This window comes from Aquarana catesbeiana, linkage group LG11, assembly GCF_042186555.1.
Source record: "Aquarana catesbeiana isolate 2022-GZ linkage group LG11, ASM4218655v1, whole genome shotgun sequence".
Lineage (NCBI taxonomy): Eukaryota > Metazoa > Chordata > Amphibia > Anura > Ranidae > Aquarana > Aquarana catesbeiana.
The window spans coordinates 41,587,510-41,614,363 of NC_133334.1; the positions used below are offsets into that span (position 1 = coordinate 41,587,510).

General features: G+C 45.8%; 2 protein-coding genes across 2 annotated transcripts in view; one reads left to right on the plus strand and one right to left on the minus strand.

Annotated features, from left to right (window-relative positions):
* ABTB2 (ankyrin repeat and BTB domain containing 2) overlaps positions 1-17,894 on the minus strand; it is a 231,092-nt gene extending 213,198 nt beyond the window's left edge. The window contains exons 1-2 of the mRNA XM_073604210.1: positions 17,790-17,894; positions 6,814-6,883 (exon numbers count right to left, since the gene is read on the minus strand). Of these exons, the coding sequence (XP_073460311.1) occupies positions 6,814-6,883; positions 17,790-17,792 (73 nt within the window). The 5' untranslated portion in view covers positions 17,793-17,894. The remainder of the gene's footprint in view (positions 1-6,813; positions 6,884-17,789) is intronic.
* A 500-nt stretch (positions 17,895-18,394) lies between these two features.
* Positions 18,395-26,854, plus strand: part of TFIP11 (tuftelin interacting protein 11) — a 39,229-nt gene continuing 30,769 nt past the window's right edge. The window contains exons 1-2 of the mRNA XM_073604211.1: positions 18,395-18,550; positions 23,485-23,691. Coding sequence (XP_073460312.1) covers positions 23,492-23,691 — 200 coding nt within the window. The 5' untranslated portion in view covers positions 18,395-18,550; positions 23,485-23,491. The remainder of the gene's footprint in view (positions 18,551-23,484; positions 23,692-26,854) is intronic.

The following is a 26,854-nucleotide window of genomic DNA, read 5'->3' on the forward strand; positions in this document are numbered from 1 at the left end:
ACTCTCTACTTTTAGAAACTCAACCCCAAAGTGAGGTAAATTCTACATAATCAGAAACCTAGACAGTTAATACTGTTGGGGGTCAAAAGCGGCTGGGAGGTGAAGAGGTCACCATAGGAGGGCAGTGGAACAATACCTGAGACTGGAGGATTCATGATACAATTAAAAGCAGTAGTAGCAGTGGAAAGGTCCTTACTCTTGGGACAAAATGCTGGAAAAGGAGTGTGCGCGCGGCCAACACTCCATCTTCCTTAGGTATCAGTAAAACAGGGCAGGAAAATCTAAATTGGCGTCCGACAGTCAAAACTATGATTTAACTGCTATTACTGCAGTCAGACCGGGCATACTCATTTAATGAGTTGTGATAGACCGGATCATGCCAAAAGGCTGTGCCACGGCTCCAAAACTGAAAAGTGCTCTGGGTCCCCCCCCACCCCCGAGAGAGGGGCCCGAGCCTTGGAAAGTGTTGCGGTTCCAACGAGCCATGGTTCAGCTCCGGATACAGTCCACTAAAGACTGAGAAAGACCAAAAAGCTGAGTTTTCACTAAAAAAAGTGGCATATCAGGATATGTTAAACATGGTCAAATTTACTCTAGGTAAACATGATAGAATTTTCCGACAACAAAACCGTGGATTTTTTTCCGAAGGATGTTGGCTCAAACTCATCTTGCATACACACGGTCACGCAAATGTCGGAAATCCCAAACGTCAAGAACGCGGTGACGTACAACGCGTACGACGAGCCGAGAAAAATGAAGTTCAATAGCCAGTGAGGCTCTTCTGCTTGATTCCGAGCATGTGTGGACTTTTTTGCGTTGGAATTGTGTACACACGATCGGAATTTCCAACAATTCTTGTTGTCGGAAAAATTGAGAACATTGTTTGCGGAAATTCTGACAACAAATGTTCTATGGAGCATACACACAGTCAGACTTTCCGACAACAAGCTCACATCCAACATTTGTTGTCGGAAAATCCTATCGTGTGTACAGGGCATAAGGGTGACACTTCAGATACTGGGTTCACTTATTCAGAGCTGAACCATGGCTCTAGAACTGGGAAATGCCCTGTGTTCACTAGTTTAGCACACAAAGGACCTTCAAAGTGGGCAGAGGAGAAACCTTTGCCCAAAGTTTACATTCGGAATGTGTTAACCACATCAAAGATTCATAATGAAAGTGAGTGCAAGGCCAAGGTCACAACAAAAGTTGTGCCACTGCTCTCGATCTGGAAATTCTCTGCAGCTAATGGACACAACACAAGCGTCTAAAAAGCACCACAATACAAAGCCTAGTACTTGAAGGTCACATTCCAGGCTGTCTTCTCCCCATCCATGGGCATACTTAAAAAGCGAGTCTTCAGAGACTGGGTAATGTTCTGGACCAGAAAAATCACTCTCTGGCTGACCCAGTAGAAAAGGGTCTAGAGCAGTGCCATTGTAATCATCATGAGCCCCTGGCAATATAATGCAATGGGGCCCCGACCAGGGAGATGGCGACCTGCAGCGCACTACGGCAAATAGGGGTGCAACAGATCGTCACCGATCCATGATCCGAACGGGTCAACCTGTACGGATCGGCACACCGCGCAATCCACGGCACGCTCCGCTGCCTCGGCCATAGGAAAGGCTGCGGCTTCGGCCTAGCTCCGGAGCGGCGACCATCTTGGTACACCCGTCGCCGGTGTCGTCAGGAAGTGACGTTTCGTCACCACCATCTTGCTACACCTGTAGAACTGTAATCAACACAGAGCCTGATATAATGCAGCAAAGGGTGCAGAACCAAATATTATAAAGCAGAATGGTTAAAATCATAGAAAGTAGCACAAGATCAGAGTCAACCAGATAGAATGTAACAGGGTTATGTACCAATATAAAATATACCAGAGTGATAGAATTCCATGAAAGGATGTAGAATGCACCGAGGAGGATCATCCATATACAATCATGTAGAATTCATATACTGATGTGCACCCAGGAGGGTCATCTATATACAATCATGTAGAATTCATATACTGATGTGCACCCAGGAGGGTCAGCTATATACAATCATGTAGAATTCATATACTTATGTGCACCCAGGAGGTGCACATCAGTATATTTAACACATTTAGTTAAATGTGAAAATCAGAGGTGTTCTGTCACATTAGCAACCATGTAAGGTCAGTAGGTTTGCTGCTGCTTTTAAATTGTAATATCTAAACTGTCCGTCGGATTTACAAATACTGTATTTAACCACTTCAGCCCCAGAAGGATTTACCCCCTTCCTGACCAGAGCGTTTTTTGCGATTCGGCACTGCGTTGCTTTAACTGACAATTGCGCGGTCGTGCGACGTGGCTCCCAAACAAAATTGACGTCCTTTTTTTTCCCCACAAATAGAGCTTTCTTTTGGTGGTATTTGATCGCCTCTGCAATTTTTATTTTTTGCGCTATAAACAAAATAAGAGCGACAATTTTGAAAAAAACGCATTATTTTTTTACATTTTGCTATAATAAATATCCCCAAAAATATATAAAAAAAAACATTTTTTTTCTTCAGTTTAGGCCGATCGTATTCTTTTACATATTTTTGGTAAAAAAAAAAAAATCGCAATAAGCATTTATTAATTGGTTTGCGCAAACGTTAGTGTTTACTAAATAGGGGATAGTTTTATGGCATTTTTATTAATAATTTTTTTTACTAGTAATGGCGGCGATCAGCGATTTTTATTGTGACTGCGACGTTATGGCGGACATGTCGGACATTTTTGACACATTTTTGGGACCATTGTCATTTATACAGTGATCAGTGCAATTAAAAATGCACGGATTACTGTGTAAATGACACTAGCAGTGAAGGGGTTAACCACTAGGGGGCGGGGAGGGGTTAAGTGTGTCCTAGGGAGTGATTACTAACTGTAGGGGGATGGGCTGTGTGGGTGACGTCACTGATCTCTGCTCCGATGACAGGGAGCAGAGATCGAGTGACACTTGTCACTAGGCAGAACAGGGAGATGCTGTTTACAACGGCATCTCCCCGTTCATCCGCTTCGTGAGGCGATCGCGGGTATCCCCGCGGCGATTGAGTCCGCGGGACCCGCGACCCGACTCACGGAGCTCCCGCCGGCGGCGCGCACTCAATGGCACGGCGGGAAATTCAAATGGTTGTACAGGTACGCCCATTTGCCCAGCCGTGCCACTCTGCCGACGTACATCGGCGTGTGCCGGTCGGGAAGCGGTTAAGCATATAAGCTCCAATTTGTGTTGAAAATAACTGTGAAATCTAAAACTCTGGTGGGCGTAACAAGATTTGTCTTTTTTTTTTTTGCTGATCCGAAAAATGATCCGATCCGTGACTCTGATCCGAGGAACGATCCGATCCGTGATTTTTTTGATCCGTTGCACCCCTAACAGCAAAGAGTGGGTGTGGATAAATTATGCTACATATTGGGTGTGGCTTTTCAGTCTAATTTTATTCTTACAATTTTTTATTTACATTTTTTTAAATAATTTTTTTATTTGTTTTTCACAATGCTGTTGGGTGGCTTTGGTGAAATATTAGGGGTCTAAACAGACCCCCAAAGTCTCACTTTGACACAGGGAAAGGGACTGAGGAAACACATTCCCCAGTCCCATTCTCTGAGTCTCAGCTGCACTGCAGGTGAACAGGAGACAGAGGCCCCTGTTCATTGTTCATTAACAACTTTTACTATGGTTCAGTTATAAATGAACACAGTGAGTGATTGGTACCGGCTGCAGTGTGAGACACAGAAGATCAGTTCCAGTTATCTCTCCCACCCATCGCACTGATCACCTGCTCTGTCCAGTGTTCAATTCCACCTGCTGGGGGTGGGGGGGGACTTCAGGAGCCTCCCATGCACCTGGGACCTTTGGGCAATACCCAGGGGTGCCCATGCAATAAGACAGCCCTGGTCTGGAGACCATCATAGTGCCGTGTGTAGTGTTCAAAAGTGACCTACCAGGGTATCTGGCTGCTACCAGAGGCTTATTTACAAAGGGAGACTAAGAGGCTTCAACACTTCTCTGAAAATGTTTAGTGTTCTGCGGCTGACATAGTACACATCTTAGTACCTCTGGTCACACTGCAGGCTATTTTCTCCCCATCCATAGGCATACTCATGGAGTGAATCTTCAGAGATTGGGTCACATCCAGAGATTGTGCACAGCTCTGGACCTGGAAAACATTTTGTGGCTAATACAGTACATAAGAGTTTCTCAACTGAGGTTGTACCACTGGAGGTGGCAGATTGGGAAAAGGACAGGCAGAGGTGCAAGGGATGTGGCTGGGCTGGCAGAGACAGAGGAGTGCTGGGCAGAGTTGGTGCCAGAGCTTCCCTCAACCGTAGGCTTCAGTTACTTCCTGGTTTCTTGCCTAGGCAAGTGCTGTCATCCATCCCAGGAGTCTTCAGAATGGGACGAGAGGAGGAGGGGTTTTGTTAGCTAAGCACACACTCCTGCCTGCATGCCTGAGCTAAGGGCAGATGTATTCCAGGTAGTAAATGCTCCATAAATCATTTGCCCTTACTCAAGATGGCCACAGCCAGAAATGCTAGAGGGGCGTTTTTCAAAGTGATTTCTCAACAAAATAAAGCATGGAGACACGAATGGGTGGATGGGGGAGTTCGCACTGGATATTAAAAAATGAATTAAATAGTGTTTTTGGTTTGTGGTGCTCAGATACAGTGAAGATCTACTTTTAAGTAGAATTTCAGGATATTGTCAACTATGCTTGAAGTGATATTAAGAGCTTGTTGTTTGTTTTGTTTTTTTGTTGTTTTTATTTTAAGTAACAAACACATTACACTTACCTACTCTGTAATGGTTTTGCACAGAGCAGCCTGGATCCTGCTCTTCTCTGGTCCCCCGTCGGTGCTCCTGGCCCCTCCCTCCTGCCAAGTGCCCCTACAGAAAGCAGCTTGCTGTGGGGGCATCCAAGCAGGCTTGCTCTTAAGTTGCTCCTCTGCATGTCCAGTCACACACAGAGCTGTGGCTTGCCCCATTCATATTCATTTTCATATATACTCTCTCTCTCTCTCTCTCTCTCTCTCTCTCTCTCTCCACTGGCTGTGATTGACAGTGGCAGGAGCCAATGGCTCCTGCTGCTGCCTCAGCCAATGGGAAGTAAGAGTCCCCGGAGAGCCACTGCTCTGGTGCACATCGCTGGATCGCAATGGGGATCAGGTAAGTATTAAGGGGGCTGCTGCACAGAGAAGGTTTTTTACCTTCATGCATAGAATACATAAAGGTTAATAAAAAACCTTAAGCCTTTAAAATCACTTTAAATCTGCTCCCACTCCCCTTTTAAATCCTATACTAACTACCCTGTGAAAGTCCGGTCACATGATCAAGCAAGAGGAGGAACAACCGACAACTGATGCACCATAGCAAGCCTATAGATGACGGCACTGCCCAGGCATTGCAGCCATTGTCAATGATCACTCTGCTTCCTTGAAGCTGCTGCGGAGATCACATGACCAGACCGGAGCACCCTCAGAATAGATAAATATAAGCACCTTCCCTTCACATGGTAGTTAGAAGGGGTCTAGAAGCAGGATTGGGCATAGTTAGCAACAGCCTGGAATTCCACTTTAACTACTTAACAACCAGCCGCCACAGTTGTACTGCGGCAGGTTGGCTCTCCTGCGTGAATCGCCACCATTGTACGTCAGGCGCGTACACAGCAATCTGTGGGCGTGTACATGGAAATCTGTGGGTGCGCCCAAGTGCCCATTCGCTAGCAAAGGAGGCAATCAGCGGGTTCCAGCAGACTCTATGTCCTCCGGCCACCCACGATTGCTAAACAGAGAGAGGCAGAACAAGGATCTACCAGTGTAAACAAACAGATCCCCGTTCTGTCAGGGGAGTAACGCGAGATTGTCTGTCTGTTCCTAGTGATTAGGAACAGCGATCTCTCTCTACTCCCTGTCAGTCCCCCTCACAGTTAGAAAGCACCTCCCTAGTGAACATTTAATCCCTTGATCACCACTAGTGTTAACCCCTTGCCTGCCAGTGTCATTTATACAGTAATCAGTGCATTTTTATAGCACTGATCGCTGTATGTCAGTGGTCCCAAAAAAGTGTCAAAAGTGTCCGATCTGTCTGCCGCAAAGTCATGGTCCCGCTAAAAATTGCAGACCACCAATACTAGCAAAAAAAGAAATAAATAAAAATGCCATGAATCTATCCCCTATTTTTTAGAAGTGATAACTTTTGCGCAAACCAATCAATATACGCTAATTGGGATTTTTCTTTTAGCAAAGCTATGTAGAAGAAAAAAAATATTGGCCTAAACTGAGTAAGAAATTTGTTTTTTTAATTTTTTGGGGGGATATTTATTACATCAAAAAGTAAAAGATATTGATTTTTTTTCAAAATTGTCATTTTTGTTGGTTTATAGCGCAAAAAAATAAAAACCACAGAGGTGATCAAATAACACCAAAAGAAAGCTCTATTTGTGGGGAAAAAAAAGGATGTCAATTTTGTTTGCACGACCGCGCAATTATCAGGTAAAGCGATGCAGTGCCATATTGCAAAAAATGGCCTGGTCATTAGGGGGAAAATCTTCCGGTCCTTAAGTGGTTAACATTAGTTGCCTACATTTGCCTATTAAAGGCAGCTGCATAAAACATGTCCAAGAATTACTCTATTCCTATGTCGCTCGATGGGTGATATATATGTAAAAAAAAAAAAAAAAGATAAGTTTGTGAGTGATACATGGTACTTGGTATACTAAATATCACTCAGTTCCGGTTTACATCTATTCCAACATCCATGAGATACAATTCATTTCTATTAGGCCATGTGATCTCTTACCTTTCTCGTCCATACGGGTCTCCCAAACCTGACACTGCAGCGCTCTCCTCTGTAAGTTCCGCCTTTCACACTGTGGGAACAGGTGCAATCATTACGAAAGATTAACGAGGCAAATCATCCTCACCTCTGTTCAAAATCAAACGTTTACCTAAATATTGCATTTTATTTACTTTCCCACTCCCCTGGATTTGCCAGGACAGTCCTGTTTTTGAGTGACAGCAGCTTAAATCTAATACAAAATCATATACAATGCCTTGAAAAAGTATTCACACCCCTTGAAATTTTCCAAATTTTTGTCATGTTACAACCAAAAACCTAAAAGTATTTTATTGGGGTTTTATGTGATAGACCAACACAAAGTGGCAAATAATTGTGAAGTGGAAGGAAAATTATAAATGGTTTTCAAAAGTTTTTACAAATAAATATCTGAAAAGTGTGGCGTGTATTTGTATTCAGCCCCCTTTACTCTGATACCCCTAACTAAAATCTAGTGGAACCAATTGCCTTCAGAAGTCACCTAATTAGTAAATAGAGTCCATCTGTGTGTAATTTAAAGTGGGGTTCCACCCAAAAAACAAAAATACCTGGAAAAATTCTAAAAAAAAAAACAAAAAAACATTTGGATATTTTTTTTTTTTTTCACTTACCTCTAAATGCCTGTTGCTAGGGGGTCCCTCGTAGTCTGCCTCTTCCTTTGCCTGGGCTGGTGACATCACTTCCCCCCCAGGCACAGGAAGGGCTCCGCTCTGCTCCCTCCCTCCTGTCAATCATCTGGGACCCATTACAGGTCCCAGGTGATTGAGCGGCCAATCACGGCGTGTGGCGCCGCTCGCGCATGCGCAGTGGGTGCCAGGCTGTGAAGCCACAGCCCGGCGCCCACAGTTGAAATGCCGGCGCCGACGAGCGGAGGGGGGGGGGGACGAGCGGGGCTTCGATCCCCCGCATCGCTGGACCCTGGGACAGGTGAGTGCCCAATTAAAAGTCAGCAGCTGCAGTATTTGTAGCTGCTGACTTTTAATTTTTTTTTTTTTTTTTGACGGCCCCCCTGGGTGGAACTCCTCTTTAATCTCTGTGTAAATACAGCTGTTTTGTGAAGCCCTCTGAGGTTTGTTAGAGAACCTTAGTGAACAAACAGCATCATGAAGGTCAAGGAACACACCAGACAGGTCAGGGATAAAGTTGTGGAGGAGTATAAAGCAGGGTTAGGTTATAAAAAAAATATCCCAAGCTTTGAACATCTCACTCTGTTCAATCCATCATCTGAATATGGAAAGAGTATGGCACAACTGCAAACCTACCAAGACATGGCCGTCCATCTAAACTGACAGGCCGGGCAAGGAGAGCATTCATCAGAGAAGCAGCCAAGAGGCCCATGGTAACTCTAGAGGAGCTGCAGAGATCCACAGCTCAGGTGGGAGAATCTGTCCACAGGACAACTATTATGCACTCCACAAATCTGACTTTTATGGAAGAGTGGCAAGAAGAAAGACATTGGTGAAAGAAAGTCATAAGAAGTCCTGTTTGCAGTTTGCGAGAATCCATGTGGAGGACACAGCAAACATGTGGAAGAAGGTGATCTGGTCAGATGAGACCAAAATTTCACTTTTTGGCTTAAAAGTAAAACGCTATGTGTGGGGAAAACTAACACTGCACATCACACTGAACACACCATCCCCACCGTGAAACATGGTGGTGCAGCTTCATGTTGTGGGGATACTTTTCTTCAGCAGGGACATGGAAGCTGGTCAGAGTTGATGGGAAGATGGATGGAGCCAAATACAGGGCAATCTTAGAAGAAAACCTGTTAGAGTCTTCATAAGTCTTGAGACTGGAGCGGAGGTTCACCTTCCAGCAGGACAACGACCCTAAACATACAGCCAGAGCTACAATGGAATGGTTTAGATCAAAGCATATTCATGTGTTAGAATGGCCCAAAGTACAGACCTAAATCCAATTGAGAATCTGTGGCAAGACTTGAAAATTGCTGTTCACAGACGCTCTCCATCCAATCTGACAGAGCTTGAGATATTTTATAAAGAAGAATGGGCAAAAATGTCACTCTATTGATATGCAAATCTGGCAGAGACATCCCCAAAAAGACTTGCAGCTGTAATTGCAGTGAAAGGAGGTTCTACAAAGTATTGACTCAGGGGAGCGCCATACAAATGCCCCCCACACTTTTCACATATTTATTTGTAAAAAAATTGAAAACCATTTATCATTTTTCATCCACTTCACAATTATGTGCCACTTTGTGTTGGTCTATCACATAAAAAACCAATAAGATATATTTACGTTTTTGGCTGTAACATGACAAAATGTGGAAAATTTAAGGGGGTATGAATACTTTTTCAAGGCACTGTATATATATATATATATTATATTGCAGCTTACCAATTCTTACATGTGTTGGGTGCATTATTTTTCTTTTTTTGGCTTTCTTGCCTTTATTTTTACCTGGTGATTCAGGAAGTCTGTTCATTTTCAAAAGAACAAGCCGTTCTGCAGATGTAGCAGTTAGATCCCTTTAACATTGGGGATGCCTGTGCGTTAGTGTTAAACCGCCGCCTGTTTTAGTGGAGCTTTTCGGCTGCTAGCGGGGTGCTTTTAATCCCAAAGAAGGGGTTAAAAACACAGTGTTGTGGCGCTTCCGAATCGCTTTTCAGGCACTTCGGAAGCAATTCATTGCAATGGGCAGGGGCGCTTTGGGAGCGCTGTATACAATGCTCCCAAACCGCCCCAAAGATGCTGCTTGCAGGACTTTTTCTAACTTTTTCTAACTTTTTCCAAAAGCCCCAGTGTCCCTGATCCCAACCACACCAGTCCTAGTGTCCCTCATCACCGCCACACCAGCCCCAGTGTCCCTGATCCCAACCACACCAGCCCCAGTGTCCCTCATCACCGCCACACCAGTCCTAGTGTCCCTGATCCCAACCACACCAGCCCCAGTGTCCCTCATCACTGCCACACCAGCCCCAGTGTCCCTGATCCCAACCACACCAGCCCCAGTGTCCCTCATCAATGCCACACCAGCCCCAGTGTCCCTGATCCCAACCACACCAGCCCCAGTGTCCCTGATCCCAACCACACCAGCCCGTGTCCCTGATCCCAACCACACCAGTCCCAATGTCCCTCATCACTGCCACACCAGCCCCAGTGTCCCTCATCAATGCCACACAGGCCCAAGTGTCCCGGATCGCCTCTACACCAGCCCGTGTCCCTGATCCCAACCACACCAGCCCCAGTGTCCCTCATCAATGCCACACCAGCCCCAGTGTCCCTGATCCCAACCACACCAGCCCCAGTGTCCCTCATCACTGCCACACCAGCCCCAGTGTCCCTCATCAATGCCACACAAGCCCCAGTGTCCCTGATCCCAACCACACCAGTCCCAGTGTCCCTGATCGCCTCTACACCAGCCCGTGTCCCTGATCCCAACCACACCAGTCCCAATGTCCCTCATCACTGCCACACCAGCCCCAGTGTCCCTCATCACTGCCACACCAGCCCCAGTGTCCCTCATCACTGCCACACCAGCCCCAGTGTCCCTCATCAATGCCACACAGGCCCAAGTGTCCCGGATCGCCTCTACACCAGCCCGTGTCCCTGATCCCAACCACACCAGTCCCAGTGTCCCTCATCACTGCCACACCAGCCCCAGTGTACCTCATCAACGCCACAAAAGCCCAAGTGTCCCGGATCGCCGCCACACCAGTCCCAGTGTCCCTGATCGCCTCTACACCAGTCCTAGTGTCCCTGATCCCAACCACACCAGTCCTAGTGTCCCTGATCCCAACCACACCAGTCCTAGTGTCCCTGATCCCAACCACACCAGTCCTAGTGTCCCTGATCCCCACCACACCAGTCCCAGTGTCCCTGATCCCAACCACACCAGTCCCAGTGTCCCTGATCCCAACCACACCAGTCCTAGTGTCCCTGATCCCCACCACACCAGTCCCAGTGTCCCTGATCGCCACTACACCAGTCCCAGTGTCCCTGATCGCCACTACACCAGTCCCAGTGTCCCTGATCGCCACTACACCAGTCCCAGTGTCCCTGATCGCCACTACACCAGTCCCAGTGTCATCATAAGGGGTTGTTTAGATGTATAAATGCTCTCTGAAGAGCCACCCATGTTCAGATCGCTCTTCAGAGAACATTTGATCAGCATTATATCACCTGATCACCACCTACAGTAACCCCCTGGATCACGCACAAGTAACCCATACCCCATGTATGCCCATGATCAGTGGTCATACAAGGGGTATAATTCCTGCCACAGCTGCAAAGCAAGGAATTGCAGCCACAGCATGTCTGTACATCCCCAGCCACTGCTTCTGCAAGTAAAGGGGGTAGCGGTTGAGGGGTGGTAAAACTGTACTCAACCATGAGGTTTTACTGCTCCCCACCTCACGTGTGAACAAGCCCTAATAGTGCAGCCAGTCACAGTTATCTGATCACCACCCCACCAGTCACAGTGTAGCGAGAATCAGTGTTCCCGATTGCCACCACACCAGTGCAGCAAGCAAACGTTTGTAAAGGCTTTTAAAGGGACTTCTATGGACAATTTTAGGTGCCGTAATTCGTCCCCATTTCACAGGCATGTACAATTTGGAGTCTTAATAGGTTTGTTATCTATTTTCTCAACGTAACCAAATGTTTTATATTGGGCAAAAAAGCTGAGCTTTATATTGTGTACCCTAAAATTCATTTTAGTGCATTTTTTCCTGAAAGTGTGCGTTTGCACGCAATATTGTGTGACATAAAAAATTGCAACAGCCACCATTTTATTCTTCATGGCCTCTGCTTTCAGGAAATATAAAATGTTTGGGATTCTAAGTAATTTTCTAGCAAAAAAATGCTGATTTTAATATGTATGTGAAAAACTAAAAAATTGCCCTGGACAGCAAGTGGTTACTCTTATTCCACTGATCAATGTGAGTTGCTAGCTAGTAGTTAGTCACATTTAACTGGACATGTTCTATGATGCCAAAGATACTTCACTGCTTATCCATGCCGCTCATTGGGTTCAGTACAAGATCAGTAATTGTGAGTAACTACTACTACCTCCTAAACCATGACATGGATCAATGATACCCTTCACAGATATAATGACAAGCTGAGGTCAGATGCTGCCCTCTAGTGGAATTATTAAACAACGCAGTTAAAATAAACTTTACAGTAATGTAAATTAAAAATGTTGGTACATTAAAAACAAAAACAAAAACAAAAAAAAAACGATAAAAACTTTTTTGATCAACAGTCACCATTCGCACTCCCCAAGTGTCAACCTCAAAACCAAGGCTTAGCTTTTCCTTTCGTTGCAAGCTTTGGACCTCTAGGTCCACCAAGCCTGCCCAGAAGCCCTCCTCACAATGAAAGACCAGCGTCTTACCCCGAGTACACTTAGGGTGCCAGTTTCTGCCTTATCTATCCTCTTCAAAAAAAACACCTCACTCCTTAATCTAGACTTTTTTTCAAGAAGTTGATCATATAAGCCTCCATTCACACTTTGTGCGACTTGTCATGCGACGTTAGACATCAAAGTCGCATGACAACTCGCAGCTCATTCTTTTCAATGGCACCATTCAGATCAGCACGATTTAAAGCTGCAGAGATTTTGATAAGGTGCCTTCACTACTTTGGTGTGACTTTTGATGAGACTTTGGCCCAGAGAATGTAAAGTCGCACGACTTTGGAGACATGCGAATGGAGCCTAAATCCCCCAACTTAACCCCCTGTGTCACCTTGGAGTCTCAACCTGGTGCTCTTGATTCTCCAGAGACCACCTCTTGAGCCGACTAGAGATATTCTCTTGGAAGACCCCATAAGGTTGCCTTCCCGGTGGCTTTATGTCTGTTAGATGTATTTCTGAGCTGGGAGATGTTTTTTGCAAAGAGCTTTTTCTTGTTTTGCACAGGGATAGGGTGTCCTTGAGACCAAGACCTTTTTTCTGCCCAGGGTGGTCTATTTCTTCCACCTTATTGAAGATATTGTCCTCCCTTCCCTCTACCCTGCCTCAAATCACGCCAAGGAAATTTCCCTACAATTGCTTGGATTTAGTCAGGGCTGTCAAGGCCTACCTGGCAGCCATTGGCTTCTGTTTGCAAAACAGGGTCTCTATGTCTTGCCTGTAGCCTTTCGTAAAGGACATCCTGCCCTCCCCTTCCACCATTGCCAGGGGAATCAATCAACTTATTTCCAGGGCCTACACCCTTAAGAAAAGGGTTCCTCCTTTCCCTGTCAGAGCTCATTTCACCAGGTTTGTTGCATAATTGCCAACATTCTGAAAAAATTAATAGGAACACTTTTTTTGTATGTAGGCAGAGTCTTATTTTAATTAGGGGTGGGGCATTCATTTGTAGGTGTGGCTTAGTGGAGAGAAAGCATGCAATGAAAAATGGGCGTGGTTTAAACTAATTATCGGGCGTGGCTTGGGGGGGTGAGGTTAGGGTCTGAGATGAGAGAGAGATGAAAAAGGGATGGAGGGAGAAGAAAGAGAGGGATAGAGGGAGAAAGAAAGAAGGAGAAAAGGGAAAAAGAGGGAGAGAGAAAAAGAGAAAGAGGGATGGAGGAACAGCAGGCCCAGATCCTACAGCACAATAGCAATATGTGTATTCCAGAAAGTTTAACAATCAGCAGATAAAGATACGCCAAACACCATCACCCCAGGCAGATGCCATCAAACAGATACAAGAGATGGTCAGAAACTGCAGACATGATACAACAGACGGTCAGAGAGGGTGCGGACATGGTACAGGAGACTGTCAGAGAGGGTGAGGACATGGTACAGGACTGTCAGAGAGGGTGAGGACATGGTACAGGACTGTCAGAGTGTGGGGACAATGTACAGGAGACTGTCAGAGAGTGTGCGGAAAATGTACAGGAGACTGTCAGAGAGTGTGCGGAAAATGTACAGGAGACTGTCAGAGAGTGTGCGAACAATGTACAGGAGACTGTCAGAGAGTGTGCAGAAAATGTACAGGAGACTGTCAAAGAGTGTGCGGAAAATGTACAGGAGACTGTCAGAGAGTGTGCGGACAATGTACAGGAGACTGTCAGAGATGGTGTGGACATTATACAGGAGACTGTCAGAGAGTGTGTGGACAATGTACAGGAGACTGTCAGAGATGGTGTGGACATTATACAGGAGACTGTCAGAGAGTGTGCGGAAAATGTACAGGAGACTGTCAGAGTGTGCGGACAATGTACAGGAGACTGTCAGAGAGTGTGCGGAAAATGTACAGGAGACTGTCAGAGATGGTGTGGACATTATACAGGAGACTGTCAGAGAGTGTGCGGACAATGTACAGGAGACTGTCAGAGATGGTGTGGACATTATACAGGAGACTGTCAGAGAGTGTGCGGACATTATACAGGAGACTGTCAGAGAGTGTGCGGACAATGTACAGGAGACTGTCAGAGAGTGTGCAGATAATGTACAGGAGACTGTCAGAGATGGTGCGGCCTTTATAGAGGAGACTGTCAGAGAGGGTGTGGACATTATACAGGAGACTGTCAGAGAGTGTGCGGATAATGTACAGGAGACTGTAAGAGATGGTGCGGACATGCTACAGAACCTGATGTGCACCTCCAACACAGCTCTGTACCCCCCAATACACAGAGCATCCAGCAGATCATCCCATGGCCACTCACCTGCAACTGTGGTGCCTGCAACATCTCCTCCTGCACCTCTGGCATTCAGCTAAAAATTTAGCGTGGGGGCGGCAGATCTGCGGTGCCCGTGGGATCTCCTGGTATTCAGTAGGCAACCCATCACCGGCCGACCACTAGCCACAGCTTCTGGCTATGAGAACATGGCCGCGAGATCTCCCTCCAGCTAGCAGGTCTCTCCTCTGTGTTCAGTAGAGAGGGGCCTCCAACCTGGGCAGCTAACCGGCTTCAGTGTACAAGCCAATTGCTCTGCTTGTACACCGAAGAGAGAAGCTGGTTAGCTCCCCTCTCCACTGAGCACAGAGGAGAGACCTGCCAGCCGGAGGGAGATCCCGTGGTCATGTTCTCATAAAAGCTGTGGCCGGTGATGGGTTGCCTACCGAATACCAGGACAATGCCAATTTCCCGTGATTTTTCCCGGGACACAGACAGACCGGGACAAAGGTCTGAATACCGTGAATGTCTTGGGAAAATCGGGACTGTTGGCAGCTATGTTGTTGGTGTCTCTGGAGCTTTCCACCATCTAGTATTTGTATCCCAGTTTTGCAAGGCCACCATCTGGTTCTCTGTCCACTTGTTCTCAAAGTTTTATTAGGTAGATGTTCAGCTGATGCGAGCTTCGGTTACAAGGTGCTTCAACCTGTCATCTGTGTAGTTTCAGGTTCCTTAACCCTTGTTTTCCTGTGGGCCTGTTGGCAGTTCTCTTTGCTATGTTGTTGCTCTCCTGACAGTTTATCGATCTTTGTCTCCAGTGGATTGGCAAGACTTCATGTTTTTCTGATGCAGCTTCTCTTCCCTGAGATCATGGCCAAGGGGGGCATTCTCCCCATACTGGACCTATTAGTTAATACCTCCTTCCTTTGGGTGCTAACATCCCGCATGGAATCTGCCAGGTTGGTCACTGCTTTCCTGCATATGGGTGACCTACTCAGACTTTGTGCCCGCTCAGATGTCTACCTAAATGCCTCCATCGTTGCAGCTCCTCTATGCTACCTGCATTTTTTTTTTTTTTTTTTTTTTGCTAGGGGCTCTTAACTTTTTCTAAGTGTTGCTCTTTTCGGAGCATGTCCACAAAATCTCAGACATTTCCTAGCCTTTGAAACAGCACTGTGGCCACCCCAGGCATGTGTGAACTGGCTCCATTGTGAGCCGGTCACATTCACATGTCCTGCAAACTGGATGTGGTTTAAAAACGCATCCAATTCGCATACCTGTGAACTAAGCCTTAGCCCACGTTCACACTGAGGGCGGGTTTGAAATTGTGCGATTTCAATCCCACATTTCAATGCAAGTTCGGGTGCAATTTGAAAGACAACTGTGCGCGTTCATGCACTGATGTCTATTGAAGTCGCCCCCGAAGTCGTCAAAAGTAGTGCAGGAACTACTTTTGGGAATCGGTGCGACGCCGACTTTGCAGCGCCGCACCGATTCCCAAAAAAGTCGGCGTCGCACCGATTTCAATGGTGCCGTTGCCCGCAATAGGAACCGATTTGGCATGCAATCTGACATCTCAAATCGCATGCCAAATCGGCCCAGTGTGAACGTGGGCTTAAAGTAAGAAACTGAGTATCTGCACTGCATTCAAAACTCTTTGCCTGTGCAACCTGCTGCGGGTGTCAATATATTCTTATCCACCTCAGCTCCAGGCTTTTTCTGGCACTTTTTGTTTACATATAACAATCAGTATGGGGCTCTATAATCAGCCTGTTGGTCGGGGGGGGGGGACGAGCATCCCCTCCTGCTGCTTATAATATTATAATAGCAGTCAAGTGTCTAATTAGCTGCTGGATTGCTATTACAAGAAAGCCGACCTTCAGCTCTTAACTACTTGCGGACCGTCGTTTTAAGTCGGTACTTTGACGTAGAATACCGATAGATAGCTGCCATAACCCCTGTATATTATTAAACGGAGGACGGTCCCCTTTTTGATAAAAGTGGTCTCTGCAGCGGATTCGCTGCGAGATCACTTTTATCGGGGACTGGAGAGGTGCCTCCCACCACACTCCAGTCGTCTCTGGCGCTGACCGGAGCCGTCGGTGGCAGCGGAGCCGAACGGGTCCTCTCCCCTCTGAGACGTGGAGCCAAGTGAGAGAAAGATGGCCCCTGCTCGGCTCCATAACATTAGATGATGGAAGCGGCGTCAAATGTCACTTCCGCCCAATGGTCTTAGCGGCGTTCCGAAGAATTTTTTTTTTTTTTTTTTTTAAAGTCAGCAGCTACAAATACTGAAGCTTCTGACTTTAAAAATATGGACAGTTACCTGTCCAGGGCGCCCACGATGTTGGCACCGGAAGTTGATCTGTCCCTCAGCTTTCGGGTGCAGGTGCCGCCATCTTCAGTAAGGGAATCAGGAAGTGAAGTCTTGCAGATGTCAACAAAGCGGCGATCTGGCCTGGAAAGCATCAGATCTGTAATTTTAATTATTTTTTTTTCGATCTGATGCTTTCCAGCCTGGAGGAGAGATGTGGGGTCTTATAGACCCCACATCTCTCCATAAAGAGAACCTGTCACACCATTCCTATTGCAAGGGATGTTTACATTCCTTGTAATAGGAATAAAAATGATCAAAAAAAAAATTTTAAGAAAGTGTAAAAATTAAAATATTACAATAATATAAACAATTAAAAAAAAAAAAAAAGTAAAGCGCCCCCGTGTGCTCACGCACAGAAATGAACACACACCTAAGTCCCGCCCACATATGTAAACGCTGTTCAAACCACACATGTGAGGTATTGCCGCGTGCATTAGAGCACGAGCAACAATTCTAGCACTAGAAAAAAATGAAAACGTCGCCTATGGAGGCCTGGTCCTTAAGTGGTTAAAAACAGTCCCAGGACGATGTCTGCAACTGCATCGCCCCCAGTACAAGCACTTGAGGTCCAGCGATGTTCCGATGCGCTGCTGGTCGGCGAGTCGTTTTTGACAACTCAAACGCAGATCACAGACGCACTGCGTTCACCCGCCTCAGACACGTTGGGCGAAATTCACTTCTATTTGTCCCGCTACTGTTGTTATTACCGAGAGTGAAAGTCAATCCCAAATTTTGGGTTGTCACCAGAAAAAGAACAAAGGGGAAATCTTCCAGTGAGGACACTAGTTCTGGTGACCACTAGTGATTTCCTCATGTTGGAGGGATTTCCTGTCACTTCCTGTTGTGGCTGAGACGGGAAGTCAAGGGAAATCTCCCCAATGAGACGCAGATGGGAAAAAAAAAGTACTCTTTCCAAAATGAATGAGAAAAAATGTTAATCACACTTTAAGATAAAGAAGACTGATCAGTATGACTATTGGATGTATTATACCATGCAGATCCCCTATCAGCTCCTCTCATCACTCCGGGGAACGTCTCAGGAATAGAGGTTATACACACGCTGGTTTTCGTCAGATTAGGCGACCCGTCAGAATGTGTAACAGAAGTGACGTTCTGTCGCCGCCATCTTGCTACACCCCGCACTCCTCCATAGTAAGGATTCACTGAGAAGGGGAAAGCGGACATCTTGTTACACCCATCAGAGTTTTCCATTTTCCATTTATTTTTAACTGTAAAGTGAGTTTATATAGTGAAATACAGTACTTACAACTCCGTTTGACTGGTTAGATGTTGAATTTTAAAAGCAGCGGCAAGCCTGCTCATCTCATAGGTTCGCTGCTTTTAAAATGTAACATGTAAACATTCATACGGTGTTGTAAGTACTGTATTTAAGTATATAAACTCACTTTACTCTTAAAACTAAGTGTAAAATGTAAAACATCGGTGGGTGTAACAAGATGTCCGCTTTCAACCTTCTCAGTGTGTCCTTACTATGGAGCAGTGCGGGGTGTAGCATAATGGCAGCGTCGCCTAATCTGACGGAATACCTGGAAAGCACATGAGCTAGCGCATGCGCATGCATGTGCAGATTTCTGCTCCGCAGACGTGCCTACAACTCCCACAATGCAGCGCTCCCTAGTAGCCAGAGAGTTCCGGTTGCAGCTTCTAATCACATCCGGCGCTTTAGATGCAGTTCCGGTATGGGGAGGAGCGGAGAGTGAATGATTTCCTCTCATAAGGATTACACTACAGGTACAGTGCCGGGTGTTCGGGGTATGCAATGACCGGAGTTCAGTCCTCAGACTCACTGCAGGGTAATTCCGTTCCTCTCACCCGCCGACAGGGGGCGGAGGAGATGTGCTGGGAGGATGTGATAGGATTGCACAGAGACGCCCCTTGCCTCCTCCTTTGGGGGCCCTGCTGGTGCAATCTCCTCCCCCCTCCTTCTCTGTGCCCCCCATAGAAAGCTGTGTGCGATTGGGGGGCACATGTGTGTCTCACACCTGAGCTGGGCTGTCTGCATTAGTGATGTCCAGTTCATGAACGAATCGATTCTTTTGAATCGATTCTTTTCAGTGAACTGGATGAATCGATTCATCTGAGTGAACTGATCCGTTTGAAACCGTTCACTATGCACTCAATACATAGCAGAGCAGAGCAGGCCTGGTAATATGATCCTAGAGTGAGAGAGCTCCGCCCCTCCCTGCAACCAATCAGCATGCTAAGCACAGTGACACTCAGGAACTGGATACAAACTTAAAACAAGAGTCAGGAGTACACAGTACACCGAGTTAAAGAATCATACAGGTTACCGAGTTAAAGAATCATACAGGTTACCGAGTTAAAGAATCATAGGAGTTGTTAGAACATAGTACACTGAAAGAACCATGAGTCGCCACCAGTAGAACAATACACTAAATCAATGATCAGGTAGCAGCACTACACTACAGACTGCTTTAGGCTGGGTTCACACTGCTGCGGTGGCAGACATCGTATGTGATTCGCAGCGCACTGCTGTTCACATCACATGCGATGTCTGTGCTGTGCGATATCAGCCATACAGATAGTATGGCTGATATCGCACCGCATTCGGTCCAAACTCGCACAGGACCCTTTTTTTTTTTTTTGTTCGGACCAGAATCGGATCGCATGGGTGTTCACACCTATGCGATCCGATACATGTCCGAATTGTCAGTTCGCAGTGCGATATGCGGGCTGAACTAGGGGTGTCCTTAACAATGTATTGACACTCCCCAGCAGTTCGCATATGGCAGTGTGAACTGCCGTGCGAGTTGGTGCGATGAGGGAACCCGCAGTAAATTCGCTGCGTTCCCGCACCGCAGCAGTGTGAACCCAGCCTTAAAGACAGAGAGGACAAAGTCAAGATAACAAGCCTCTATGTGATAGTTTGTTGAAGTGACAGGTTCTCTTTATTGCATCTTGGGTCTGTTATATGATCACATGATTATAGGATTGTGCTCAGTAACCTGGGTAGCAGGTGTTCTGTCAGATCAAGCAACCTATAGGAGTAGCCAATATTGCCACTTACGTGATGCACAAACAGCTGTGTAAACGAAAAGCGGGTTTTTGTGCATGTGAACTGCATTCTGATGGGCCAACTTCACAGTTAAGATTGCTAGCCATCAGATTTGTCCGTGGTCTTTACAGTGCATAACGAGGCCCCTTTCACACTTGTGTGACTTGTCCTGCGACTTGGGACTACAAAGTCGCATGACAAGTGGTACCCCATGATTTCCAATGAGTACCGTTCATATCTGTGCGTCTTCAAGTCACAGCGACTTCAAAGTAGTCACTGCATTACTTTGGTCCTATTTTGATGCGACTTGAGGCAGAGACCTCAAGATTACATAGGTAATTCTTCAAGTCGCATCAAAGTCACGGTAAAAATCGTGGCAAAAATTGCACGACTTTCAAATGGCACAAGTGTGAAAGGAGCCTAACGATTGGATTTTACTACCGTGGGTACTTCACCCGCCCGTGGTAGTAAAATCCGATAATTTTTTCTGTGCATGCGCTGTAAAGATTACGGAAAATTCTGATGGCTAGCAATGTGAACTGTGAAGTTGGCCCATCAGAATGAGGTTCACACGCACAAAAACCCGCTTTTCATCCACACAGCTTTTTGTGCGACACCAAAATTGATGATGCTGGCTGCTCTGACAAATTGTGGTCTGACGGTCTGACACAATAGTATTGTGCTTGTGCTCTGAGCAACAAACTAAATCCAAGTAAACCTCCCCAGGACCTGCCAACCTTCTGTGAAGAATCATTCTTTTGATTCTAATCATTTAAGAAGGTTGAGTCAGAGATTTGGTTCCCTTGCTTGTCAGTAGACTCAGCAAGTGAACCGAAGAATCGATTCATTGAATCGGTTCATTTCAGTGAGTAGTTCGAAATGAACCGATTCAATTAAAAGATCCGGACTTCCCATCACTAATAGACACACAGTGCGGCTCAACCACGCCCCCTGCTCCCCCCACTTGTTTAGGAGCCAATGGAGAGAGGGCTTGGATAAGTATTTAACCCCTTGGAGCCGGTGTCTTGCCGAGAAAGTTCCCCCGGCGGATAAGGATCCCCCTGTACTGCGCAGGCGCAGTGCTTGCGCAGTACGAATGACTAGGAGCCGCCAAAAATAGCCGAAGCTGAAAAATTTCAATCAGCTGTACACGGCGCCTGTGCCCTGGGTCCAGGTTGAAGCCCCTCCATCCAAGTGGACCTAGAGGGAGAATAAAAAAGTGCCGAGCGAAGCGAGCCCGGGAGGGGCCCTCTTACAGGCGCCGTGTACAGCTCATATCTATTCTATTCGGCTTTGGCTATTTCCGCCGGCTCCTACTGCGCAAGCGCCGCGCCTGCGCAGTAGAGGGGGGTCCTTATCCACCGAGGGGAACTTTCTCGGCAGAACACCGGCACCCCCTGTCCCTTTAGGGTCTGGGATGCCAGGGGGTGGGGTTTAGGAACATGTGACCGGCATGATTGGCTGCCACGGCGATCATATGATCGGAAAGCTCCAGATTGCAGGTAACTGTGCTGGGAGGGCGCATACTCTCGGTGCAGCTGTCCTTGCAATAGTGCACGCAAATATGTGGCGCCAAGGCCCACTAATCAAGAGGCTGCATATTTGTGTGGCCAGTGCCAAGAGGTTAGTGAGAGGGGCATACAACTACTAGGAGAGCTTTTACCCTAAAGAGGAACTGCAGTCTGCTCTCGTAATTTGTAATAAAAACATCTTTGCCATTCTGAAGCTTCCCTCCAACCACTTTGCATATTATTTTATATATACTGGGATTCTGTACTTGCCAAATATGCTGCAGAAATCTCCCTGCACTTAGTCTGGCGGCAACCATTTTAACTGTGGGCAGTAAGGATGAGCTCCGGCGTGTTCGCACACACCCTACGAGCAGAGCCCGCCAGGAGGTCGGCGCTGCGCTAATCACAGGCAGTGAGACTTTGTCCTGATGCACGTTGCAGAGATGGGGAAATGTCTCACTGCCTGTGATTAGCGCAGTGCCGACTTCCTGGCGGGCTCTGCTCGTGGGCTGTCCGAACAGGCCCGAGCTCATCCTTAGTGGGCAGCTGAAGCTGCTGCCTGTTCACTTCCTGGATTTACACAGAGGCACAGCTCCAGCCCTGCAGCTCTCATTTGCCCCCTTATGACTCATCCCCCCCCTCCCTTCCTGACAAACTCTCAGGAGAGTGAGAGAGCGGTGTATGATGTCATAAGCCTAGGCTTTTTACCAGACAAGAAACAGGAAGTGGGCTGTATAAGGGATTTACTGTCAGAAAAAAAATGTTTTACTATCCAAAGTTAAAACAACAACAAGGGCAGAAGATTTAATAGATGGAAAGATGAAAAAATGACTGAAGTTCCGCTTTAACCACTTCCCAACCACACTATAGCCAAATGACAGCTACAGCGCGGTCATCCAGTTCTCCTCCCAGAATCATGCGCATACTGCGCCCGCAAAACGGGGTAAAAAGCCAATCACAACGGCTCTTTACCACATGATCACAGCCAATCACAATGTCAACACACTTGCCAGTTACTGACATTCCTTTCCTCGCGCTGTCACAGCGAAAGGAGAGGAGAGAGCCGGGAACCAGCTTGTGTGAAAGGGACCTCTGCCCTGATAATCAGTAAGGGATTCGGAATCGTGGTCCCAACCCACCTGAGCAATCCCACCAGGAAGCTGACACTGCACACTGTCAATCATAGGCAGTGAGGCATTTCCCGGCCCGCGGCTCTACATACACACACTGCCTGTGATTGGCCCTGTGCAGTGACGGATCCTGGCGGGATTTGCTCAGGTGGGTTGGGATTACAAACCTAACACCCACCTGAGCCCATCCCCAATTATCAGTGTCCTGATGATCAGTGCAGCCTCATTAACGTTCATCAGTGAACGAGAAAAATTACCTGTTTGCAAAATTTTATAACAGGAACTAAGAAAAATGTTTTTTTTTTTCCAAAGATTTTGTTTTTTTTTTTTTTCATTTGTTTAGTAAAAAAATAAAAAAAAACAGTGGTGATTAAACACCACCAAAAGAAAGCTCTATCTGTGTGAAAAAAATGCTAACAGTTTCATGTGAGTACAGTGTTGTATGACCGCACAATTGTCATTCATAGTGTGACAGCGCTGAACGTTGATAATTGGCCTGGGCAGGAAGGGGGTAAAAGTACCCAGTAGGCAAGTGGTTAAGGTATAAAACCTGGGTCCAGTACCCCCAGCCCCCACACCCACTTTATACTTACCTGAGCCCAGCGCTGTGCACAAGAGCAGCGGCTCTCTCCCTCCTCACAGGGCAGATTGATTGCAGAGGAGATCGTTGGCTCCTGCCGCTGTCAATCAAACCCTGTGACGAGGGGGCAGGGCTGAGCGGCCCTGTCTGTGTTCATAGACCCGAGCCTGCACAAATGACCTCATAGAAAGCAGAATTCTATGGGGGTACTCTGCGAAAGAGGGAGGAGCCAGGAGTTCCGGGGGGGGGGGCTAAACTAAAGAGGAGGATCGAGGCTGCTCTGTGCAAACCATTACACAGAGCTGGTAAGTATAAGATGTTTGTTATAAGTTAAAAAATTAACTTTACAATCGCTTTAAGGTAAAAAAAAAAATGTCTTGTGTTTAGCTTTCCTCTAATGCTGGCCTTGCTTTTTTTATGCCTTTTAGGGTCACCATGTCTATGTCACACCTGTACGGCAAAGATGAGGACAGCGATGGGGTGGAGATGGAGAAGTTTGAAATCACTGACTGGGACTTGGAGAACGAATTCAACCCCAACCGGAGGAAGCATTGGCAGACCAAGGAGGATACCACCTATGGAATTTGGGCGGAGCGTGACTCTGACGACGAGAGGCCCAGCTTTGGTGGTAAGAAGTAAGTGTGCAGAAGTGGGAGACTTTCAGGTTTCTTTATTTTTTTGGTTGGGGGGGGTACAGCACCAATCACATTAGTTACCCACGTCATGCAGACTGATGCTTCATGGTCATATCTTTCCTTGTTACCATCCAGAGAGCAGCAATCTTCCTGTGCCTCAGGGGTAATGGCAGCAGCTGCAGGTAGGAGGGACTTGCATTGCTTGCCCAATCCTTCCTGCCGCCTCCATCATTCACAGAGCTCATACTATTGTTGTCTCACAATATAATGCATGCTGTGAATGGACAGGGGGGAGCCTGTCATTCATCTGCTCCTTTTCCATTCACAAAATGCATTGCATTATGAAACAATTAAACAATTAAAAAAAAAATGTAAAAAAAAAAAAAAAACATTTAAAATGCCCCCATCCCCCCATGCGCGCGCGCAAACGAACACACGTCGGTCCTGCACACATGTAAACAACGATCGTCCCATACAAGTGAGGTATCACCACGAACGTCAGATCATGGGCAGTAATTCTAGCACCAGACCTCCTCTGTATATTTAAAGTGGTAACCTGTAAAGGCTTTTAAAGCATTATCTGTAGATAGCAAACTTTACATTGTTTTCCACCGTTGCACGGGCGCGTGCAGTTTTAAAGCTCGACATGTTTTGTATCTATTTACTTGGCGTGACATCATCTTTTATATCTTACAAAAAATTGGGTTATGTACTGTGTTTTTTGCATTAGAATTCAAAAAAGTGTATTTTTCTTTCCCCGAAAAATTGCTACGCAAATCCTGTGTGACATTAACCACTTCAGCCCCGGAAGGATTTACCCCCTTCCTGACCAGAGCACTTTTTACAATTCGGCACTGCGTCGCTTTAACTGCTAATTGCGCGGTCATGCAATGCTGTACCCAAACGAAATTTGCGTCCTTTTCTTCCCACAAATAGAGCTTTCTTTTGATGGTATTTGATCACCTCTGCCGTTTTTATTTTTTGCGCTATAAACGGAAAAAGACCGAAAATTTTGAAAAAAAATGATATTTTCTACTTTTTGTTATAAAAAAAATCCAATAAACTAAATTTTAGTCATACATTTAGGCCAAAATGTATTCGGCCACATGTCTTTGGTAAAAAAAATGTCAATAAGCGTATATTTATTGGTTTGCGCAAAAGTTATAGCGTCTACAAACTAGGGTACATTTTCTGTAATTTACACAGCTTTTAGTTTATGACTGCCTATGTCATTTCTTGAGGTGCTAAAATGGCAGGGCAGTACAACCCCCCCCCAAATGACCCCATTTTGGAAAGTAGACACCCCAAGGAAATTGCTGAGAGGCATGTTGAGCCCATTGAATATTTATTTTTTTTTGTCCCAAGTGATTGAATAATGACAAAAAAAAAAAAATGTACAAAAAGTTGTCACTAAATGATATATTGCTCACACAGGCCATGGGCATATGTGGAATTGCACCCCAAAATACATTCAGCTGCTTCTCCTGAGTACGGGGATACCACATGTGTGGACTTTTTGGGAGCCTAGCCGCGTACGGGGCCCCGAAAACCAATCACCGCCTTCAGGATTTCTAAGGGTGTAAATTTTTGATTTCACTCTTCACTGCCTATCACAGTTTTGGAGGCCATGGAATGCCCAGGTGGCACAAAACCCCCCCAAATGACCCCATTTTGGAAAGTAGACACCCCAAACTATTTGCTGAGAGGCATGGTGAGTATTTTGCAGCTCTCATTTGTTTTTTAAAATGAGGAAAGACCAGAAAAAAAAATTTTTTTTTTCTTTTTTCAATTTTCAAAACTTTGTGACAAAAAGTGAGGTCTGCAAAATACTCACTATACCTCTCAGCAAATAGCTTGGGGTGTCTACTTTCCAAAATGGGGTCATTTGGGGGAGGTTTTGTGCCACTTGGGCATTCCATGGCCTCCGAAACTGTGATAGGCAGTGAAGAGTGAAATCAAAAATTTACGCCCTTAGAAAGCCTGAAGGCGGTGATTGGTTTTCGGGGTCCCGTGCGCGGCTATGCTCCCAAAAAGTCCCACACATGTGGTATCCCCGTACTCAGGAGAAGCAGCAGAATGTATTTTGGGGTGTAATTTCACATATCCCCATGGCATGTTTGAGCAATATATCATTTAGTGACAACTTTGTGCAAAAAAAAAAAAAAAAAATTTCTCTCTTTCCCGCAACTTGTGTCACAATATAAAATATTCCATGGACTCGACATGACTCTCAGCAAATAGCTTGGGGTGTCTACTTTCCAAAATGGGGTCATTTGGGGGGGTTTTGAACTGTCCTGGCATTTTATGCACAACATTTAGAAGCTTATGTCATACATCACCCACTCTTCTAACCACTTGAAGACAAAGCCCTTTCTGACACTTTTTGATTACGTGAAAAAATTATTTTTTTTGCAAGAAAATTACTTTGAACCCCCAAACATTATATATTTTTTTAATGCAAATGCCCTACAGATTAAAATGGTGAGTGTTTCATTTTTTTTTTCACACGGTATTTGCGCAGCGATTTTTCAAACGCATTTTTTGTGGAAAAAACACACTTTTTTAAATTTTAATGCACTAAAACACACTATATTGCCCAAATGTTTGATGGAATAAAAAAGATGATCTTAAGCCGAGTACATGGATACCAAACATGACATGCTTTAAAATTGCGCACAAACGTGCAGTGGCAACAAAATTAATACATTTTTAAAAGCCTTTAAAAGCCTTTACAGGTTACCACTTTAGATTTATAGAGGAGGTCTACTGCTAAAAATACTGCCCTCGATCTGACCTTCGCGGTGATACCTCACATGCATGGTGCAATTGCTGTTTACATTTGACGCCAGACCGACGCTTGCGTTCGCCTTAGCGCGAGAGCAGGGGGGACAGGGGTGCTTTTTTTTTTTTTTTTTTTTTTTTTCTTTATTATTTTTTTGCTTTTTTATCTTATTTTTAAACTGTTCCTTTCATATTTTTTTTTTAAATCATTTTTATTGTTATCTCAGGGAATGTAAATATCCCCTATGATAGCAATAGGTAGTGACAGGTACTCTTTTTTGAAAAAATTGGGGTCTATTAGACCCTAGATCTCTCCTCTGCCCTCAAAGCATCTGACCACACCAAGATCGGTGTGATAAAATGCTTCCCCAATTTCCCAATG